Genomic DNA, 20,530 nt, shown 5'->3' on the forward strand with positions numbered 1-20,530 from the left:
TATTTGTTAGGTTTTCAGTAGGTTCAATTAGGTTCACTAGACTATATGCGTCATTTAAAAATGTTTCAATGAACATTCGAACAGTCCGGCCCTCGTCTTGTAGCTGATTTTTTTATTTGGCCCTCCGTCCATTTGACTTTGACACCCCTGATCTAAAGGATGATCAGAGGAAACAGGATGCACCTAAGCTCAATTTCAAGTCACATAGCAAAGGGTCTGAACACTTATGTAAATAAAGTATTTCTAAAAACCTGTTTTTCGCTTTGTTATTATGGTGTATTTTGTGTCGATTACTGAGGATTTGAAAAAAATGTCATCCATTTTAGAATAAGGCTGTAACATAGCAAAATGTGGAAAAGTCAAGGGGTCTGAATACTTTCCGAAGACACTGTAAATGTGTTTACAACATTTTAGATAAATAAGCTATCGATGGTGCAGCTGTAGAACCTTTTGAGGATCTGGGGAGCCCTGCCAAATCTTTTCAGTCTCCTGATGGGGGGGAACGGCGTTGTCGGGCCCTCATCACAACTTTCTTGGTGTGTTTGGACCATGACAGTTTGTTGGTGATGTGGACACCACTTTTCATAAGTGTAGTTAGACCACTGGGAACGGCTTTGATCACAGAAATAAACTCTCTGAAAGGTATTGGAAACTCTTGCAATGTTATAAATTGTTCATATGTGAGAATAATACCCTTGTTGTCGAAAATATTAATAACAAAGTCAATATTCCTCTCGTGCCAGCTGGGGTAGAACAATGACTTATTCCTTACAGTTATGTCTGAATTATTCCACAAAAGAGCTTTATGAGGGGAAAAATTGTGCAGGAAACATATTTTCCAGGCCAGTAAAGCTTGTTGGTGAAACCTAGCCAATTTAGCAGGTAATCTTTCAGGAATATAATTACATTTCAGTAAAAATGTAAGACCTCCCAATTTATTAAACACATTATTTGGAATGAAATACCATATTGAATCAGTATCGAGCAAACATTTTTTCAACCAGTTTATCTTGAAAGTGTTATTTAAGTCAACAAAATCCAACACTTCTAGACCGCCTTCAGCTCTTTTGTTAGAAAGGACATATTTTTTTAGTTTGTGAGACTTATTTTTCCAGATGAAGTCAAGAAAGGTCTTATTGATCTCTTTACAAGTAGCTGGATTTACACATAACAATAATGAGGGGTACACAAAACGAGACAGTCCCTCTGCCTTGGACAGAAGTACTCTCCCAAGTATAGAAAGATCTCTTTGTAGCCAATTATTAAATATATTTTTAGTTCTCTTAATTTTAGGAGAGAAATTCAAATGTTGTCTAAGTGGTTTTTTGACATATGTATTCCTAAATATTTAACACAGTCCTTTACAGGAATATTTTCAATTTCTTTGTCATCAGAGTCAAATAAACATAAGATTTCACATTTAGAAACATTCAGTTTTAATCCTGATGCAATAGAAAATACAGTTATAGCATTAAGGGCATGTGCGACCTGGAGAGCAGTATCATCAGCCAGGTGGGAAATTTTGATTTATAAAAAAAAAAATGGTTAAGCCATACAGATTTGCATCATTCAGAATATCTAGAGATAGAAGTTGCACAACCAAAATGAATACAAATGGCGAAATTGGGCATCCCTGTTATACACTTCTGTTGATACTAAATCTTTTGGAAGTATTAAGGTTTAGTAGCACATTACTATTTATATCTTTGAAAAACATGCAAATTACTTTAATAAAATGTTCACCAAATCCAAACAGTTTAAGAGACCTAAAGAGAAATTCATGTTCAATTGTGTCAAAAGCTTTACAGAAGTCCAGAAATAGGACAACCGCATTTGAGTCAATTGCATCTGAATAATCTATAAGGTGCAAGACTAAACGAATGTTAGAGCTTATGTGACGGCCCTTCATAAACCCTGTTTGCTTCTCATTTATAATGGTATCTATTTCTTTCTTTAATCTTTTGGCATAAACCAGAGCAATCAATTTGTAATCAACATTTAATAAAGTAATTGGTCTCCAATTGTCAATGAGAGAAGGGTCTTTATCAGGCTTCGGAATCAATGAAATAAGGCCCTGTTTCATAGTGGAGACCATTTCCCCATTTTTAATGCAATCTTGAAACATATTGAAAATCAGGTCTTCTAGTAACTCCCAAAACTGTCTATAGAATTCAACTGACAGGCCATCAGGGCCAGGTGATTTCCCTTTTTTCATTGAATTCAGAGCCTCTCTAATTTCTTCAGTTGACACAGGTGAATCGTAAACTGAGTGGAAATCATCCTCAATTACAGGGACACAATTCTGAATGTGGCAAATGTAACTTTCACAACCATCTTCCTGAAATTGAGAGCTGTAAAGGTTTTCATAAAAGGAATTGACAAATTATGATATTGTAATGGGATCTTTGCATAAAACATTGTTAATTTTGAGTGCAGTTATATATTTTATTTTGTAGTTTCTCTTTTCAAGTGCAAAAAAGTAACTAGTGTTTTTTCCCCCTCTTCAATCCATTTTGCTCTTGACCTTTGCCAAATCCGTGTAAGTCTGTTCTAATTCTAGTTGTAAAGACCTGAACACAGACTCCTCTTCTCTTCAGATAGATTATCTTTCTTTAGAAAACTGTCAAGCTTGCTCATCATCTCCTTTTCTCTATGGTTCTTTAATTGCATCAGCTCTTTGGCGAGTTTAATGGCTACCACTCTGACTTTATATTTGAAAAATTCCCATCTGCTCCCATGACCCAAATATTTTCTAGCAAAAATATATTTAGCTAATGATTGGATGTTTTCAATGAGATCAGTATCTTTAAGAAGTGTATTGTTTAATGTCCAATATCCTCGAGTACCTTTTGATTTTTTAGTAGCTTGTAAATTCAGGGAAATCAAGTGATGATCAGAAAAGGGAGCCAACAACAAGGCTAGACATGACGTCAGGTAAAGCCAAATTGCCTCAAATCAAAAGGCACTCGTTCGATATAAAGTTGTTTTTGACGAAAATTAAAACGTGTCAGTTTGTCACTTTCACGAAGTTGGAGAAATAACATGTTCAACTATTTAAGACATTGGCACGAATATAGGTTGTGCCTTTAGATTTCGCGAAAATTTACAACTAATGAAGAATTGTTCTTATTGACATATCAAACGGCAATCCCCGGATTGGTCTGTTTGGCAAGAATTCCCGGAAGTCTCGCGATGTTGGCTTCGAAACTGTGATAGTTCTCAGCTGAACTACCTACACCGCTTGGCTGTACGCATTCTTTGGGACAGGCACCATATCGATGAAACAGCGACTAGAAACACATTTGTGTATAATGTTCGCAAGAAATGTGTTGTTTAGCGGCAATTTTCATTCTTACACATCAATGGAAGGTTCTAGAATGGTCATGTGATGTGGTTTGACCAGTTATGTTGCATTTTGAAAAATACCCTTGCTTTTCCGTGTTTTTTTTAACGACTGCCTTCTTTAACTTTCAAACTATTTAGGTTACTACATCGAAAAAGAGGACCCGGATGTCAGTGAGCTCAAGGTGAACCGATGTTTGATATAACAATATCTAGGATATTTTTATTTAGTAAAACGAAATCCTCGCCTACGCTAGTGAGGAAATCAAGGACTGAATGTATCACGTGAACTGGTTTGACCAATCACCGCTTGAGTTCTGAATTGAAGTGTATAAATATGAGGCGGTTGCCCATAGAGACGTCCGCCATTGAAGACTCGTTTTCAATGTACTTGATATTGGTAAAACCGTGTATTGTTTTTTAAAATATTATTTGTTAGCAAACTAAAAACAGCAACATTTTAATCCACCGCATCTTCGGCGACAGTTTCATTTGGCATCCTTCCAGCAGAACACGGTCGGCAAAGAACGTCTGTCTCAGTTCGGCAGTAAAAACAATCTTGTTGTGCCAGAGACGGAAAGGTAAATGTGAAAAGAGGTCAGGGATATATAACGTTAACACATTGCATTTAATCCGCTGGTTACTTTATGTGTATCTCCTTATAACGTTGATATGGAAGGTGTGTGTGTGGTGGAGCTGTTTCAAGTTTGAGCGGTTGGCCTCCGTTTTGTGTGGGCCCTTGACACGGAAATCGTTTCCTGTCACCATTTTGTTACATAAAGCTAACTAGCATTGCTAACTAGCTATAACTAACGTTAGCCAACCAAGATTCGTTTGTCACATTTACTGCAAAATCTGAGCCATGTTCTGGATTCAATTCTTTAGCTACAAGGTAGAATTTCACATTTGTTGGCTGGGCGAAGCTTTCGTTTTTTTGGTACGAAAGTCAGGTTGTAAATTATCTCACGTGCTAGCCACCACATTTCGGTCCAACCACGTTGATTGCGTCATGCAAGCATGGAGTTGACCAATAATGCGCACAAACTATAGCTCACTAACGTTTGTTAACTTCAACTATGTAACATTATTTGACGTTAGCTAGCTAGTCTGGAACTTGTTGTAGCTGACTAACGTTAGCTAGCTATGTACAGCAGGGGGAACGTTCTCCGTCACTGCGACGGATTTCCGTCATGGAATCTGAAGAGGTCGTTTTTTCAGTGTAGCTCTGCAATAACATTATCGGGGGGGCTGCTTTTCAGATGACTGCCTAATACCGACAGGAGCATGTCTGTTCTACTAAATATTACAAAACGTATTCTCATTTGATTTAGTCTGTTACGCTGTGTGCACTTAACTGGCACCCATGATTTTTGCTGACATTCCTATATTCAAATGAAGGGAATTAGTCTTTTAACGCGGTGCTTAACTGTAAGAGCCTGTCATGCTTGATCCGAAAATGTGGTCGGAGCACGCAGAGGCCTAACGTTAATTGAATTCCATACTGCTTCGCCGTGTGCCTCTCAAATGGTGTAATACGGGCTCAGTATAGCTCCGCATGATTTGGTTGATGGTAGGTAAGGGCGAGCGGTCCTGTATAAACACCAACTTTCTTCACAGCCAGTGCAGACGACGGAATGCCCATGTAGAGCCTTGATCACACTGACAGTGTCATTGCATTCTGGGACGTCGGAAGTAAATTCATTTCCAATGGTACGTTTGATTTATCGAACGTATGCATCACTGTATGGTTCGATTGCTTGACAGAAATGGAAGGATACGGTGAATGTTTATCTTTTGTAGCACACATCCAGATGATGCTGCATACCACTTAGTGCAATGATGTTGTCGGTGTGATCGAGGTGTTAAGCACATCTCAAATTATTTATTTTACCTTATTTGCCTAGGCAAGTCAGTTAAGAACAAATTCTTATTTTCAATGATGGCCTAGGAACAGTGGGTTAACTGCCTTGTTCAGGGGCTTGTCGGCTCGGGGATTTGATCTTGCAACCTTCCAGTTACTAGTCCAACGCTCTAACCACTAGGCTATCTGCTGCCCAATCTCAATCGTTGCTGAGATCTGATATTCTGCGCAAGACCAGACGTGCGCCAGTATCCATAGGCCTATCTTCATCACATTTCTTAAATCATTTTGGGATACATTTCAGCTGAACTTGGTGGACAATTGGGACTGACTACTTACAAAAAGTGTGCTTCTGACAAAGTTACAAAGGTAAATCGCCGTGTTAGACTGAAGGATATAAGGTCATTTTGTCAAATTCAAGGCTCTTCATGCTCATTAGTTGCTCATTCAGCATATTTTCTGGTACTTCACTCTCCCATTTTTCAGTCTCCCTTCCTAACTGTTTTACATTCCCCCCTGAGAGCTGAGCTCAACCAGCAATGTATCCATGGCCAAATATTTCCACATTTTCATAACATACATGTTAACTCTTGTTTCTGCCTCACCAAATGTTGCATGAGGCAAGAGTAGGCTAGGTGTGATTCAATTAGCTTGTTTGGTTACACAGGAGTGTAGTACTGCTGTAGTGCACCCGCCTCTTCTCACAATTGTTCTCCTTTAGTAAAGTACGATCAAAGCTGAATCAATGTCTTGGAAGATCACGTAATGATTCTATATAACAGAACCAATTATAATAGCAGTGTTACTGTTTACACCACCTAATATCTTATAAGATTTTAGGATGGTTAGCTGAGTAGTCCCCCAAAAGTTAATGTAGGCTGCACTGACCTGCAAAATCATCCTGTTGTCCTGCATTTGGGTATTTTAAATGCGCAACAAAGCTCTTAAATTAGAAATGGCATCTTAAAAGTGCAATGACAAAAATAAAACTTTTTAGAGTGCATAATGAATCATAGACTATGCATGGTCCAAATCATTTTATTGTTCACATATTTAGCAGATGTTATTGCCGCTGTCTGAAAGGCTTGTGTTCCTAGCTCCAACAGTGTTGTAGTGTCCAACAATAAATACATCTGAAATGATACACACACACACTCTTTTACCGATAAGTTATTGGGCCTGTTTCTGGAGGTGGATCATTATTCATTAAATTAGGAGTAAGGTCACAAGAACTGAGCTTTATAGAGATATCCCATGGATTCTGATTGCACGGACCCTGGCCTGATGCCAACTAGTTACTTCCATGTCTACCAGTAGAGGGCAGTCAGAAATTACACAGTGACACATTGTTTCTCGTGGCAGAGGTAACTAGTGACAACCCTGGTCAGAGTAAACAACTGCATGTTTAAATAATAAAATGCACCTACACATCCATCACTTCTCACATGTAATGCACACATTAATCTGTAACGTTACGCTCTCCTGGTAAATAAAAATGCATGATGCTGTTTTTCTTTCTATTCAGTCCAAGGCTTAAGTTTTGCCCCCCCCCCCCCCCCCCCAAAAAAAAAATGTTTTTTTCAGTATTAGCTGCATGTATTTTTTTTCATAACATACTACTTAATTATATAACATTAGGTAATGTTAATTATAAACCAATTTTAGTCTTGTTATGAATTGTATGTTCTGTTTATGTTTAATGTTAATTTTCTAATGTTTTGTATGTCCTTGGGAGTGCAAATTATAGTTTCTCTGTAAACAATACAATGTATTTATTGAAAGAAAATAAACTGCCTAGAAATATCAACATAACTTGTAATGTAAATTCTTTGATTGGGTATGGGCAAAAGTCAAATCTCATTGAATGTGTACCTTTTTTTGGAAGATTGCAATATTCTTGATGGGGTAAGTGGGTAACAAGGGCATCCATCTGTGCCAGCACAAATGTTTTTTTTGTGAACTGTTAGGTACCTAGTTTGATTTTTAAGGCTGTGAATTACACTAAACGTCCCCTGCCTACAAGTGTATTGGAGGTGTTTTTCAAATTTGGGTGAAAAGTTGAAAACGTTCAACTGATTGGGAATTTCTTAGAGAAATTCGGCCTATAGTTTACTGTATAATGGACAGCGTAGTTTGTTCATATGCATGTTATGTAATTCATATCTTTGGTAATGTTTAATAATTTATGGCTGGAAGTTAGGTATTTTATGAATGTTTGGAATAACAAAGGGTTAGGTTGAATAATCATAAAAATATGATTTTCCTGGAATATTACATTGATACTGTGATGTAGAACCTTGAACTTCATGACTTTTCTATTTTTTTCTGTGATGTGAATAGGCCTAATGCTTTTCATAAAGTATTGGTGCCTAGAATGTTGCTACTTATTAGTGTAACTACTTGTCAAAAATGCTTGACTGAAAACATAGATGCTTACAAGTTCATCAGTTGGCATTGCGCTCTGTCGAGTCAATTGATATGCCCATACTTTTCATAAAACCATTTGGTTGGATGGTAGACGATAGCACTGCTTACAGAGGGGGAGAATTTGTATTTTTTAAAATATCTGCGGTTTTATTTGTCAAGCGATGTTTCTCTGACAGATATGAGGTAAGAAAATTTTGCGCTTTAGTTGCCACATTGGACATCAGAATTGTAATGTTGCCTGTAGCTCACAATGCACAGGTCCAGTAGATGGCAGTAGAAACCAGTTCTGAATATCATATGATTAATTGGTTGTTTTTTGTAGTTATGTTTTGCGCTCAATTTTATTTAGCAAAACCCTTGTCAGTAAAACCTTTCCCCTGCACAAAAACACCATATCAACCTGCCTGTATGGCACCGTCTATGGACATACTGGTGTACGATATAGCAGTGATGGGTTTACGTATTGGGATTTCAGAGCCATCTTTGATTTTATGCAGATGAAATTTTCATGGCCAAAGCCTTCCTATCTTAATAAAACAGTCAATCCAGAAACTTCATCTCCATGGCAGTGTGATTCTGCTCTGGATATTGTACCAGGGGATCAAAAGGGGTTTTGTCATTATTATTATTATTATTGTTGTACGGTTATCTATAGAGAAATGCCCAGCCATGCTGAAAACCACCCCTCTCTTTCAGTAGTATTGGAGGAAGATGTGTGATGAGAGCTGAGCTACGGAAAATAAGTGTCGCTCTCAACTGCTACCCCGTGTCCACCGCGCTTTGGACTGCATCATGATGACAGACGCCAAATACCCTTCGGTGTCCAGGGTGGGAGGCGTGAACCCTCCTCCGCCGAAGTTCAACAACCCAAAGAAACCTGGTCGCCAAACCAACCAGCTGCAGTACCTGGAGAAGGTGGTGGTCAAGGCCCTGTGGAGACACAACTTCTCCTGGCCTTTCAGGACGCCTGTTGATGCTGTCGGACTGCACATTCCAGTGAGTCTCACTTTTTGTTACTTGCAATTACTTTTATATATGGTTGTTTTTCCCTACTAAACTATACTAAACACACATTTAAACACAATCATTTCAATGAGTCATAGTTCATATAAGGAAATCAGTCAATTGAAATGAATTAGGTCCTAATCTATGGATTTCACATGAATGGGCAGGGCCGAAGCCAGAGGTGGGCCTGGGATGAGCCAGACCCACCCACTGGGCAGCATGGGCCAGGCAATCAAAATTAGTTTTTCCCCACAAAAGGGCTTTATTACAGATGGAAATACTCCTCAGTTTCATCAGCTGTCCTGGTGACTGGTCTCAGACTATCCTGTAGGTGATTAAGCCAGATGTGGAGGTCCTGGGCTGGTGTGTTTACTTGTGGTCTACAGTTGAGGCCAGTTGGACGTACTGACACATTCTTTTAAAATGACGTTGGAGGCTACTTATGGTAGAGAAATGAACATTCAATTCTCTTTCAGCAGCTCTGGGGAACATTCCTGCAGTCAGTATGCCAATTGCACTCTCCCTCAAAAAGATCACCTCAACTCTGGTGTTGTGTGACAAAACTGCACATTTTAGAGCGGCCTTTTATTGCACCTGTGGAATGATCATGCTGTTGAATCATCTTGATATGCCACACCTGTCAGGTGGATGGATTATCTTGGGAAAGGAGAAATGCTTACTAACAGGGATGTAAACAAACTTGTGCACAATTATTATTTTTTTAAATAAGCTTTATGGAATATTTCTGGGATTTTTTATTTCAGCTCATGAAACATGCGACCACATTATTATTATTATTATTATTATTATTATTATTACACTACTATTACATGTTACGTTTTATATTTTTGTTCAGTATAAGTTGAGTGCACTGACTAAGTTGCTCTAGGTAAGTGTCTGCTAAATGACTAAAATTGTACTTGTTCATTTTCCATTTCCTCCATCCTTCCTCCACCTTGATAATCTTTTTGTATTTAACGTTTTCCCATTATTTTTCTATTTTAGGATTACTATACAATTATCAAGACACCAATGGACTTGAGCACCATCAAGAAGCGTCTTCAGAATAATTATTACTGCAAAGCATTGGAATGCATACAGGACTTCAACAAACTCTTCACCAACTGCTATGTATATAATCGGGTAAGGAAAAAAAGTTAACACTTCATAATCATATTTTATTCATTTGCCGCGCACCAATAGTGTAGGCCTACATGGTCTCCTATTGAGTGACAGAATGCACAATAATTGGGATTACATTTTTCCAGCCTGGAGATGACATAGTTCTGATGGCCCAAGCCTTGGAGAAGATCTTCCTACAGAGAGTGGCTGAGATGCCCCAGGAAGAGACTGAGATATCTGCCATCACAACCAAGACACCAGTGAAGGGTGGGAGGAAGTCCTCCTCTGCTAGTAGGCTACACAGCTGCTCCAGCTGCTTAATCTTGCACATAAATTGTATGCATCCCAAATGGGTGGCACCCTATTCCCTTTAGTGACTACTTTCAACCAGGGCCATATAGCTCCATACTATCTATTATATACTCCTAGGAGTACACACTGCCTTCTAAATGTCCTATGTTCTTCTGTGTAGGTGTGGTGAAGCTGAGGCCCCAGTCCCCTGTGTCTGAGGTGGTGTTCCAGCAGACAGTGACAGTCATCCCTCCTGAGGCCCTCCACACCGTCCCCCCTGCTGCCCAGCTCTCCTCACACATAGCAGCCAAAGTCAGTACCTCTTCACAATTACCTCAGTGTGTATTGTGTATATATTTTGACAGCAACTTTAACCTCTATACCACTTATACATTCCACATAAACATCACTTTTGTAGTTTCCAGAATACTTTGTAACATGTTAATGTGCAACCTCTGTTTAGTCTGTAGTTTGATTGAATTTCCACCCTTCTCAGATAACACCCAGCGCTGATGTATTCGTATCGTTTCAGATCAAGAAGGGTGTGAAAAGAAAAGCAGACACCACCACGCCGACAGCCTCTGCTCCGATCACCAGCTGCGAGTCGTCCCCCATTGTTGATGGCTCGACGGCCTGTAAGCTGTTCTCCAGGCGGGGCAGCAGTCGGCCCATCAAACCCCCCAGGAAAGACCTGCCGGACTCTCCCCAGCACCACCAGAGCAAGAAGAGGAAGCTCTCTGATCAGCTCCGCTTCTGTAACTGCATCCTGAAGGAGATGTTCACCAAGAGGCACGCGGCCTACGGCTGGCCCTTCTATAAGCCGGTGGATACGGAGGCCCTGGGTCTACGCGACTACCACGACATCATCAAGCAGCCCATGGACCTGGGCACCATACGGGTTAGATAGCCGTGTTACACTAAACTTGTTGAACAAGAGGCTAGTTAGTATCTGCCAAGGTTACTTTGGTGTAGCTGTATCTTGTTCCTTGATCTCTCTCACTATTATGAAGATGACAGTATTTGCGTGTTTTCTCACAGAAAAAAATGGACGAACGTGAGTACATGGATGCCCAGGAGTTTGCTGCTGATTTCAGACTCATGTTTTCCAACTGTTACAAATACAACCCACCCACCCACGAAGTTGTTATTATGGCAAGAAAACTCCAGGTATGATTGCCCTTGGTTTCAGCTAGTCCAGTCCCTAGAAGTTGTTTAAATAAATTGCGATGGAATAACAAAAGTGCAATATGAATGAATATAGATGGTAGGTGAGAAGTTTTGACTAGATCACTTGTGGCCCTTACCCACCAGGATGTGTTTGAGGCACGCTGGCTGAAGCTTCCAGACGAGCCAGTGAGGAGTGCGGGTGATCCAGGTCACCACAGGGACAAGAAAGCGAGAGGAGATGGGCCTGAGTGCTCTTCCAGCACAGGCAGCAGTGACAGCGAGAGCTCTTCTGAATCAGAGTCCTCCTCTGGTACGGAGGAAGAGGAGGAGGAGGAAGAGGAGGCCAGAGTTCTACGGCTGGCTAAACTAGAGGAACAGGTATGTTGTGTCATCTTACCTGGCCATGCTGACATTACTGTTCTGTTACCTACTGCCACGTATCTAACTGATCTAACTCTCTTCTTTTCAGTTGAAAGCGGTACACGATCAGCTGCAGAAACTCACCCAGGAGCCCCTGCTCAAACCAAAGAAGAAAGAGAAATCAAAGGAGAGAAGAAAAAAGAAGGAAACGAGTAGTAGACCGAAGCAGGAAGAAGACCTGAGGAAGACCAAACCTAAAGTACAGCAGAGGGGCATCAATAAGGGCACGTCTGCAGTGTAAGTGGCAAATCCTTGATAAATTGCTCTAATTGTTTTCTAATCCCGATCCCCAGTGTAACTCCTTTTCTTCAGCCAATACACAGGATTACTGACTATTGTTGCCAATTTTACTTTGAAACTAACTTCCATTGTCCTACCAAGAGTTTCTTAATGTCTTCTCACCCCTCTGTAGGCACGGTAAGAGGAGGAAGATGGCACTCCCAATGGTGCCCTACAAGTCTGATGAGGAAGAGGTGCCAGCGTTGCCCATGTCGTACAGTGAGAAGAGGCAGCTGAGCCTGGACATCAACAAGCTTCCGGGGGACAAACTGGGTAAGGTGGTGAACATCATCCAGGCCAGGGAGGCCTCGCTCAGAAATGCCAACCCTGAGGAGATCGAGATCGACTTCGAGACCCTCAAGCCCTCCACTCTCAGGGCCCTGGAGAGCTTCGCCATGACCTGCCTCAGGAAACGGCCCAAGAAACACAACCGTGAGTAGTTGTAGTACACACCTTTCTTTCTGAGCTTCCTTGCGGGTTGATCATTGCACTGTATATCTCAGTACTGCTGACCAAGGACAGGCCCAAATGTCAGTTATTTTCCATCTTCTTTCTACCAGTGAATAAGCTGGTGAAAACCAAAGGACCAATACAGACTGTGAAGAAGCAGGATGCAGAGAAATATCTCCAGAGTATTACTGAAGAAATGAGCTCACTGGCAAAGAAGAAAAAGACAACAAGTAAGTAAACATTGAATCTGTGGTAGCAAGGACCAGAGCCATACAGTGTGTATATATAGAGTTGGGTCAATGCGGTTGAACATTCAGAGGGCGCCACTTTCTCCTCCATTGCTAAGTGATAACGCTTTTGCGTTGTATGTATTTCTGATAGTTTTCAAAACCTATGAAGATGTCCAGTGAAAGCAGATATGCAATTTGTTGACACTACAACACAGTAAAGACTTGGATACACATTACCCTGAATGCTAATCAATATAAACGTAAAATTCCCTGCGCTGTTTTGCTTGTTTACAGCAGGTCATTTCATAGGGAACTGTAGTAGGTGCTCTCGTTTTGTTACATCACCAACATTTCAAGAATAAAGTTCTATATGAGCGCTAACATGGCAGCCATTCTGAAAACTGGGCCTCTCGTATTTATATATGGATCTGTCAAGGACCAGTGTGTCTGTGATCTAGGGGCCTTGTTGTCCTTAGAGTCAGGGAATATGGGTTCTTCTATGTTTTCTCTCTTCTGTCCAATAGTGAATAACTCAACTGTGCAGTGCTTGCCTCAGTCTTTCTCTCTGTTGTCCTATACATAACAGTTGTCCCTCTCTGTTTTTCTCCAGATGAGCTCCCCAGGGCTCCTGCTGTCCCAGACCTAGCCCAGCCATCCCGTCTCCGTGAGGGTATCGGCTCTGACAGCTCCAGCAGCAGTAGTAGTTATTCTAGCAATTCTGATAGCAGTGACTCTGATTCAGGTTAGCTGTTCTCCTCCGCACTAAGCACTTTTCTCCCTCCCTACCTACCCACTCCCTTTCCCCACTCTCTACACATGGATTGAGTGAAAAAGATATGGCTTAAAACCCACTGGGACTCTAGCCTCTGTAGCACAGTAGAACTCAGTCACCTTTTCACCTGCTGGCGAAACCAAAATACTTGAAGAAATATTGTTTTTTAAATTGTATTATTACGTACGTTTAGTTTGTCTATAGAGCCAACTCTGTCACACAAACCTCATCAGATTATTAGGGTGTTATATTTATTTTTGATAATGTTATTGTTTTGTTGTAGTTTCACTGAATTTATTTGACCTTTTGAAAACAAACTATAGGTTAGGTTTGAAATGAGAACAGCCAGTCTTCTGTACAAAATGTTAATTTTCCAACGGGCCCCAGACTGCTGCTGCATGGGGACAAGTTATTAAAAACTACCCATACAGACGAGCCACTAATTATAAGCCAGAGATCTTATTTTCACACCTACCGGTAGCTATACATCTTTCGATAAACATAACAAAAATCAGATGGGTAGGGCTAGAGAAGTACCAGACAGTGTTACCATACTATTCGCCCCCCTCGTCTCACCCTCCATACGCTGAACCATTGCAGAGTCACAGCTGGCCCTCATCACAATTATACTGGTTTTGATTGTACTTTGATTTTTGTACTTTTTGTGTTGGGTTTTTGCATGATTTAGTATAGAGCAATATTAGCTTAAAACTCATACAATCTATGATGTATTTAAAGTAATCAACAGATTTTAACGTTAATGCAGACCTTGATGGAGTAGGATTTCTGCTGCACTTATACATTTTGTAGCCAGTGCTAATGTTTTCTTGTTCCAGTTTAACCTTTAACATAGTTAGTCTTGGTGGTCGACACCTAAAGGTTCAAATAAATACATTTTCATAAACAATTTGACATTTTACTGTTGTTTTTCTTTTCATTTTTATCATAAATCGTAAAGCCTACTAGACACATTTGCTTGCGATCACAACTTAAGCTTCAGCTGAGAATTGGTATGAGAGTAGTGATTCCAGAGTAGGTCAGTGGAATTGTTTTGATATTACTTGAAAGTAAGTGAAGTAGATCTTTTGTTTTTATTTTCCAGTTATCCTACAATGGGTAAATGTAAATGACTATTGTACCTGTCTTTCAGTGAAGAAAACCAAGAAGAAGAAAAGCAAAGGTGATCCACACAAGGTCAAGACCAAGGTAAATCTGTAACATAGGCCCTGCTTCCTTTAAACTAGTGGCCTAATTCGCATGGTTATATGTTCACTTTTGTGATATTTGGATGAATATACTTGAAGGTTGGAACTACAGTGCATTTTCATTATAAATTGTAAGTCCTTTCCTTCTCAACTGAAATATAAAAATAAGAAATCTGAGAAGACTCATTGTCTGAATCTTCTCTCCAGACCAGCCAGCCCCTGCCTGCCTCTCTACCCCCAGCACCAGTCACTAAAGGCCAGTCTACACAGCAGTACCCAGCCCAGCCTCCTCTAGATCTGCTCATCTCACCCCCAGGTAATAAATGCTTGTTGCCTTCATGTTCTGTGTGTTGGCTATAAAGGAACCCAATGGACAACCATGTCAAGTTCTGTAACACTGCCCTTTAATGATTTAAAGGTGGTTGACACTGCTCTTCCAAAGTCCTTAGTGTCAACCCTAGCTATGGAAATGCAATTTATCCTGTAAACCAGCAGGTTTTAAGCCCATTGAAAGTCTCAGGCTGGACCAAGGATTGCATTGTTTGGGTTAGAGATTAAATAGGTGGGGTGCCAGGTTTCTCTGGTCAGTGTTTCTGTCTCTCGTGGGATGAAGTTGAGTTGATTTTAGCTATGAAGTCAGATTGGGATGGAAGCCTTATCTTACTGTTACTCTTGAATCTCCCCTCCCCACTTGTCTTCAGCCTTACACAGCCGCCTGCCTCCGCAGCCTTCAAGACCTAGTTCCAAAGCAGCACCACTACCTCGCAAAAACATGGTGGCCCCCCAGCAGCTCACTGACAGTCAGCCCCAACAACAAGACCCCCTATCTGAGAGCCCTACTTCCCCCTCCCTCACTCCCCCTTCTGCCGCCTCCTGTGACCCCTCCCTGACTCTAACTCTGCCCACAGACCCTCTCAGCACAACATCCACCCCCACACAAGAACCTCCCTCCAGCCTACTCTGTTTGCCCCAGCCCTCTCCCTTAGCACTCCTCACCTCTCCTCATTGTCAGTCACCAGGCCAGACACACGAGGTGAAAACTGGGCCAGTTTATCTCAATCTACCTGATAGGGCACAACAGGAAGGTAAGATCTCTTCAGTCAGCTAAGCATCCCCCTAGCTTGTAGCTGTTAGCATGTCCACTCCCCTGTGTGCTGCCTGCTTCTCAGCCCATAGCTGATCATGTCTGTGTGTCATCTGTAGATGGTGTGTTTTGTCTCTTTGTTTGCAGTGTGTTATAGATGCCATGTCACCATCGCTGTAGCCTAGGCTGCATGTCTCATCCCGCTCTGCTCACCATCAACTGCTGCTTGCTTACATCCACAGTGTTGGTGTCTGTCTGTGGAGAATAATGCACTGCTTTGTTTTTCTCCTGTCCATCAGGTCTATCTGCGCTGTTGTCCCCTCTGACCTCTCCTCCTGTAGGTTTATTACAGGCTGCTGGCAACAGATATGAGGTATGCCCTCCTCTTCCTGTTGTTGAAGGATGAATTGTGACGCTGGATTAAATCACTGTTTAAATGAATGTCTCTGTCCTTGGTATTTATTAATATCAAAAGAGTTGGCTGGTATATTTTTGGGGGAAGGAAATTGGGTTAATATCGATACAAGTCTACTGTGTTCTTTTCCTTTTTGTTGCGATTTAACTGTTTTTACTGGCCAAATCATTAATGGAGACAGATTGTGTGAAATAGCATTGGCCTTAGCTCTGGGAGTGGTAATGGCGGTTTAACACTGTAAATCTCACTTTTTGGTAGCAGCTGTACCCAGTGCTGTTGTCCCCTCTACAAGACAGCCCATTACAGCCTGTGAAGGATGACAGGAGGCCCTCGGAAGCACTGGAGGAGATTCCCTACAGGAAGCTGCAGAAACAGACTAGTAAGCACAACTCTGTGTATGTGTGTACGTACGCTGTGTAAATGTTTTCCTTTAGAATTTTCCAGAAATCTTTTAAATGGATTCTATTTACTCTGCCTCCCCAGATACCAGACACTCTGACAGTGTGTTTGATGGTGGCAACACCAGCCTATCTCATCCAGCTAATAAAACCACTGCTGACGGAAAAAACACGCCTGCCAAAAAGGTATGCAAATGTGAATGGAACTTAACACTACCATTGTCATTAATTACTTGAAAAACATTGTATGCATGCCCATAGATTCATTCATATTATTTGTCAGAAAAAAGTGAAACTTAATTTGGGAAACTATCCTTGGTAGGATATTGTCCTGAAGAACGCAGACTCCTGGGCTAGTCTGAGGAAGATGTCGCTTTCCACTCCTTCTACGGTGAGGTCATCGAAGGAGAGCTTTGATAAGTTTCGCAGGGCAGCCATAGAAAAGGAGGAGAGAGAGAAAGCTCTGATTCTAAGGAGGATGCAGATGAAGGAGATGGCTTCTGGGAAGAGCAGGTATTATTCATCCATCCAGTCATAAACATATTTTCTTAGTCGTATCAGTTTCATGTCTTGTAGGAAATAATTCCTCGTCCAAAATCCTCAAATAATGAAGTAGATCTCTATCAATATGTGAGTGATACTTGATGCGCTAGCTGACATTGTTGTGACGTTTTCTTTTCAGCCTGACTATGCCAGTATCAGTGCCACCTAGAGCAGCAGAACCGGAGCCCCTGCCCTGTAGAACTCCAACCCCAGAGCCAGCAGAGATCCCCCTGCAGACAGAGGTCATCGTGGAGCCTCCGTCTCCTAAAGCTCCAGAGGCCCTAAGAGAGGAGCCTCTAGCGGCTGCCCCAACCCCGCCTCCGCCCCTCACTACTCAGACCTCTGTGGACAGGGAGAGGGAGATGGCCCGCAGGAGAGAACAGGAGCGACGCAGACGGGAGGCTGTACGTTCCTTTTATTCCTCTTCCATGTATTTTATTATGCCAGTCATTCTTCTGTTCTTTTATACAGTTGAATCCCAGACTGTAATCTCATAACCTACCGCCTCTCCTTCCTCAGATGTCTGGTATCATTGACATGACCATGCAGAGTGACATCATGGCAACGTTTGAGAAGAACCTGGACTAACATAAAATGGCAGTGCAGCTTGTGACCGACTGATGTCTTCTGTTGTTGGACAATAAATAAATGAGCATGGTGTTCCAGTAGACAGCACCCTAGGCTTCTTCTCTCCCTCCAGACACTGGCTGTCTGAACAGAGCGAGCTGCATCTAAATTAAGGAAACGGGTCATTGTTGCTTCCCAAATGACAATCCTACCCCCTATATAGTACCCAATTTTGGGGTCTGGTCAAAATGATTACATTATATAGGAAATGGGGTGCCATTTGGGACAGCCTATTACTATCCTTACCAGGGTAAGCTTGTACTGTACTATATCAGCATCACATAACATAACCCCAGTACATTTTAGTATAGTTGTCAACTGTAAGAAGATACTGTAAGATGTAAAATATTGATATTGCAACAAAAAAAACAATGGACCATATATAGATGGCATTTTGACTTTCCTTTTTCTACTCATGGTGATGGTGGTTTTGTAAATATCTGCTGCACTGAAGTAATGCTTACCTCTTAGAGAAAAAGACTAAGTAAAAAGTTAGCAAAATGAAGAGCTGTTGAAAAAAATAAATGTTGAAAATAACTTGTTTTTCCTCCAACACGTAGAGTCCTCTGTTCCTTTTCACCTAGGTTACTTCCCAAATGGCACCCTATTGCCTTTGTAGTGTATTACTTTTGACCAGGGCCCATAGGATCTTGTAAAAAGTAGTACACTATAAAGAGAATAGGGTGCCATTTGGGACACTACTTGGTGAGTCGTTCTCCTATGACTGCAGTGCACATCAACCGGTTCACACACTTCTTAACATTCCAACTCTGACTTGGCTGAAATGCATAACCTGACCTTTGTGTGTTTGCTACACTCCCAAATAGTAATACTATGTATATCCATGTACTGCACTGTATAGTTTCTCCAGTTATAGTTCTTATCTTCATACTTCATTCATAGTTAAAATTCTGCACCTTATTGTGGAAAAATGTTCAATATGAGTTTTACAATGCATGTCCTATTTGATTGACTTTAGTAAAACAAAATGCCTTTTCTGTTCCAAACATATTTGTTTATCTGTATGAAATCATACTTAGTATTTTGTTACGCGGAGGCTGAAGATGTGTCGATCTTTGCCAAAATGTCTATTTCAAATGTGGGACTTATTTAAAACTATACACTTGTTTTGAGTTTCTGCTTGAAAAAGTTTAAGTGCCATGTATAGTGGTGTGATTATAGCAAACTTTAGGTATTGTTGGTGCCTACATTGTTGGCTTTTTCTAATCAAGATCCAATCCTGACTAAATGTTTTGGGAGACATGTAAGACTTTGTTTTTTTGATCCTATGGTTCTAGCTATTCTGCAGTTTTTTTTTCTCTCTCTGACATGAACAGTAGCACTTTATTCTGTATCTTGTGGTATGCGTGAATGTCATGCCATTTATAGAGAAAGAACTAATATACTTTTGAGAAGATCACACTCTGAAAGCTAAATCATAAAAAGATTTTCATTAAAGCAGTGTTTTCTGTATTTGTTTATTGATGATTTCTACACTTCCTCTGACACTCGTTGGCTGTGGCAGGGCTTAAACTATTATGGACTACAGAGTGAAACACAGCTGCGAGCTAAATGCCTTTTATGCTAGCTTCGAGGCAAGCAGCACTGAAGCATGCATGGGAGAACCAGCTGTTCTGGACAACTGTGGGCTTACGATTTCGGTAGCCGATGTGAGCAAGACCTTTTAACAGGTCAACATTCATAAAGCTGCAGTGCCAGACGGATTGCCAGGATGTGTACTCAAACCATGCGCAGACCAACTGGCAAGCGTCTTCACTGACATTTTCAACCTCTCTCTGATGGAGTCTGTAATACCTACATGTTTCAAACAGACCACCATAGTTCCTGTGCCCAAGGAAACTAAGGTAACCTTCCTAAATGATTACTGCCTGTGGTACTCACGTCAGTAGCCAAGAAGTGCTGGTCATGGCTCACATCAACAGCATCCTCCCGGACACCCTAGACCCACCCCAATTTGCATACCGCCCCAATAGATCCACAGATGATGCAATCTCAATCGCATTCCACACTGCTCTTTCCCACCTGGAGAAAAGGAACACCTATGTGTGAAAGCTCAGCGTTCAACATCAGTGCACACAAAGCTCATCAATAAGCTAAGGACCCTTGGACTAAACACCTCCTTCTGCAACTGGACTTCCTGCCTGGCTGCCTCCAGGTGGTAAGGGTAGGCAACAACATGTCTGCTACGCTGATCCTCAACGCTGGGTGCGCCTCAGGGGTGTGTGCTTAGTCCCCTCCTGTACTCCCTGTTCACCCATGACTGCGTGGCCAAACACGACTCCAACAGCATTAAGTTTGCTCACAACTGGGCTGTAGTGGAGCAGGTCGAGAGTTAAGTTCCTTGATGTCCACATCACCAACGAACTGTCATGGTCCAAACACACCAAGACAGTCATGAGGGCATGACAACACCTTTACCCCCTCAGGAGACTGAAAATATTTGTCATGGGTCCCCAGATCCTCAAAAAGTTCTACAGCTGCACCACCACCTGGTATAGTAGCTGCTCTGCATCTGACCGTAAGGCACTACAGAGGGAACTGCGTAGGGCCCAGTACATCACTGGGGCCAAGCTTCCTGCCGTCCAGGACCTATATACTAGGTGGTGTCAGGAAAGCCCAAAATATTGTCAAAGACTTCAGTCACCCAAGTCATTGACTTTTCTCTGCTACCGAAAAGTAAGCGGCACAGGAACGGCAAGTCTAGGTCCAAAAGGCTCCTTAACAGCTTCTACCCCCAAGCCATAAGACTGCTGAACTATTAATCAAATGGCCACCAGATTATTTACATTGACACACCCCACCCCCACATTTGTTTTTTTTTACTCTGCTGCTACTCGCTGTTTATCTATGCATATTCACTTCACCCCTACC

General features: G+C 41.4%; 1 protein-coding gene across 18 annotated transcripts; it reads left to right on the forward strand.

The window, feature by feature from the left end:
• The first annotated feature begins 3,174 nt into the window (after positions 1 to 3,174).
• brdt (bromodomain testis associated) lies at positions 3,175 to 19,096 on the forward strand. 18 transcript variants are annotated; one of them, XM_090236046.1, is made up of 21 exons: positions 3,175 to 3,527; positions 8,330 to 8,626; positions 9,641 to 9,778; positions 9,904 to 10,048; positions 10,230 to 10,360; positions 10,581 to 10,946; positions 11,087 to 11,215; positions 11,360 to 11,593; positions 11,685 to 11,872; positions 12,048 to 12,346; positions 12,475 to 12,594; positions 13,205 to 13,336; positions 14,517 to 14,572; positions 14,779 to 14,887; positions 15,273 to 15,656; positions 15,955 to 16,028; positions 16,329 to 16,449; positions 16,554 to 16,654; positions 16,791 to 16,981; positions 17,151 to 17,415; positions 17,531 to 19,096. In XM_090236046.1, exons 2-21 carry the CDS (start codon positions 8,423 to 8,425, stop codon positions 17,597 to 17,599), a joined length of 3,456 nt encoding a protein of 1,151 aa, XP_090092172.1. In that variant the 5' UTR covers positions 3,175 to 3,527; positions 8,330 to 8,422; the 3' UTR covers positions 17,600 to 19,096. The 18 variants fall into 18 exon arrangements, with proteins under 18 accessions (XP_090092172.1, XP_090092171.1, XP_090092175.1 ...); XM_090236045.1 differs by having other exon boundaries at positions 3,187 to 3,527; positions 8,327 to 8,626; XM_090236049.1 differs by having other exon boundaries at positions 3,187 to 3,527; positions 8,327 to 8,626; positions 16,332 to 16,449.
• Positions 19,097 to 20,530: the final 1,434 nt, after the last annotated feature.

Source organism: Oncorhynchus mykiss, chromosome 5 (assembly GCF_057628025.1).
Source record: "Oncorhynchus mykiss isolate SJ-2025 chromosome 5, ASM5762802v1, whole genome shotgun sequence".
Lineage (NCBI taxonomy): Eukaryota > Metazoa > Chordata > Actinopteri > Salmoniformes > Salmonidae > Oncorhynchus > Oncorhynchus mykiss.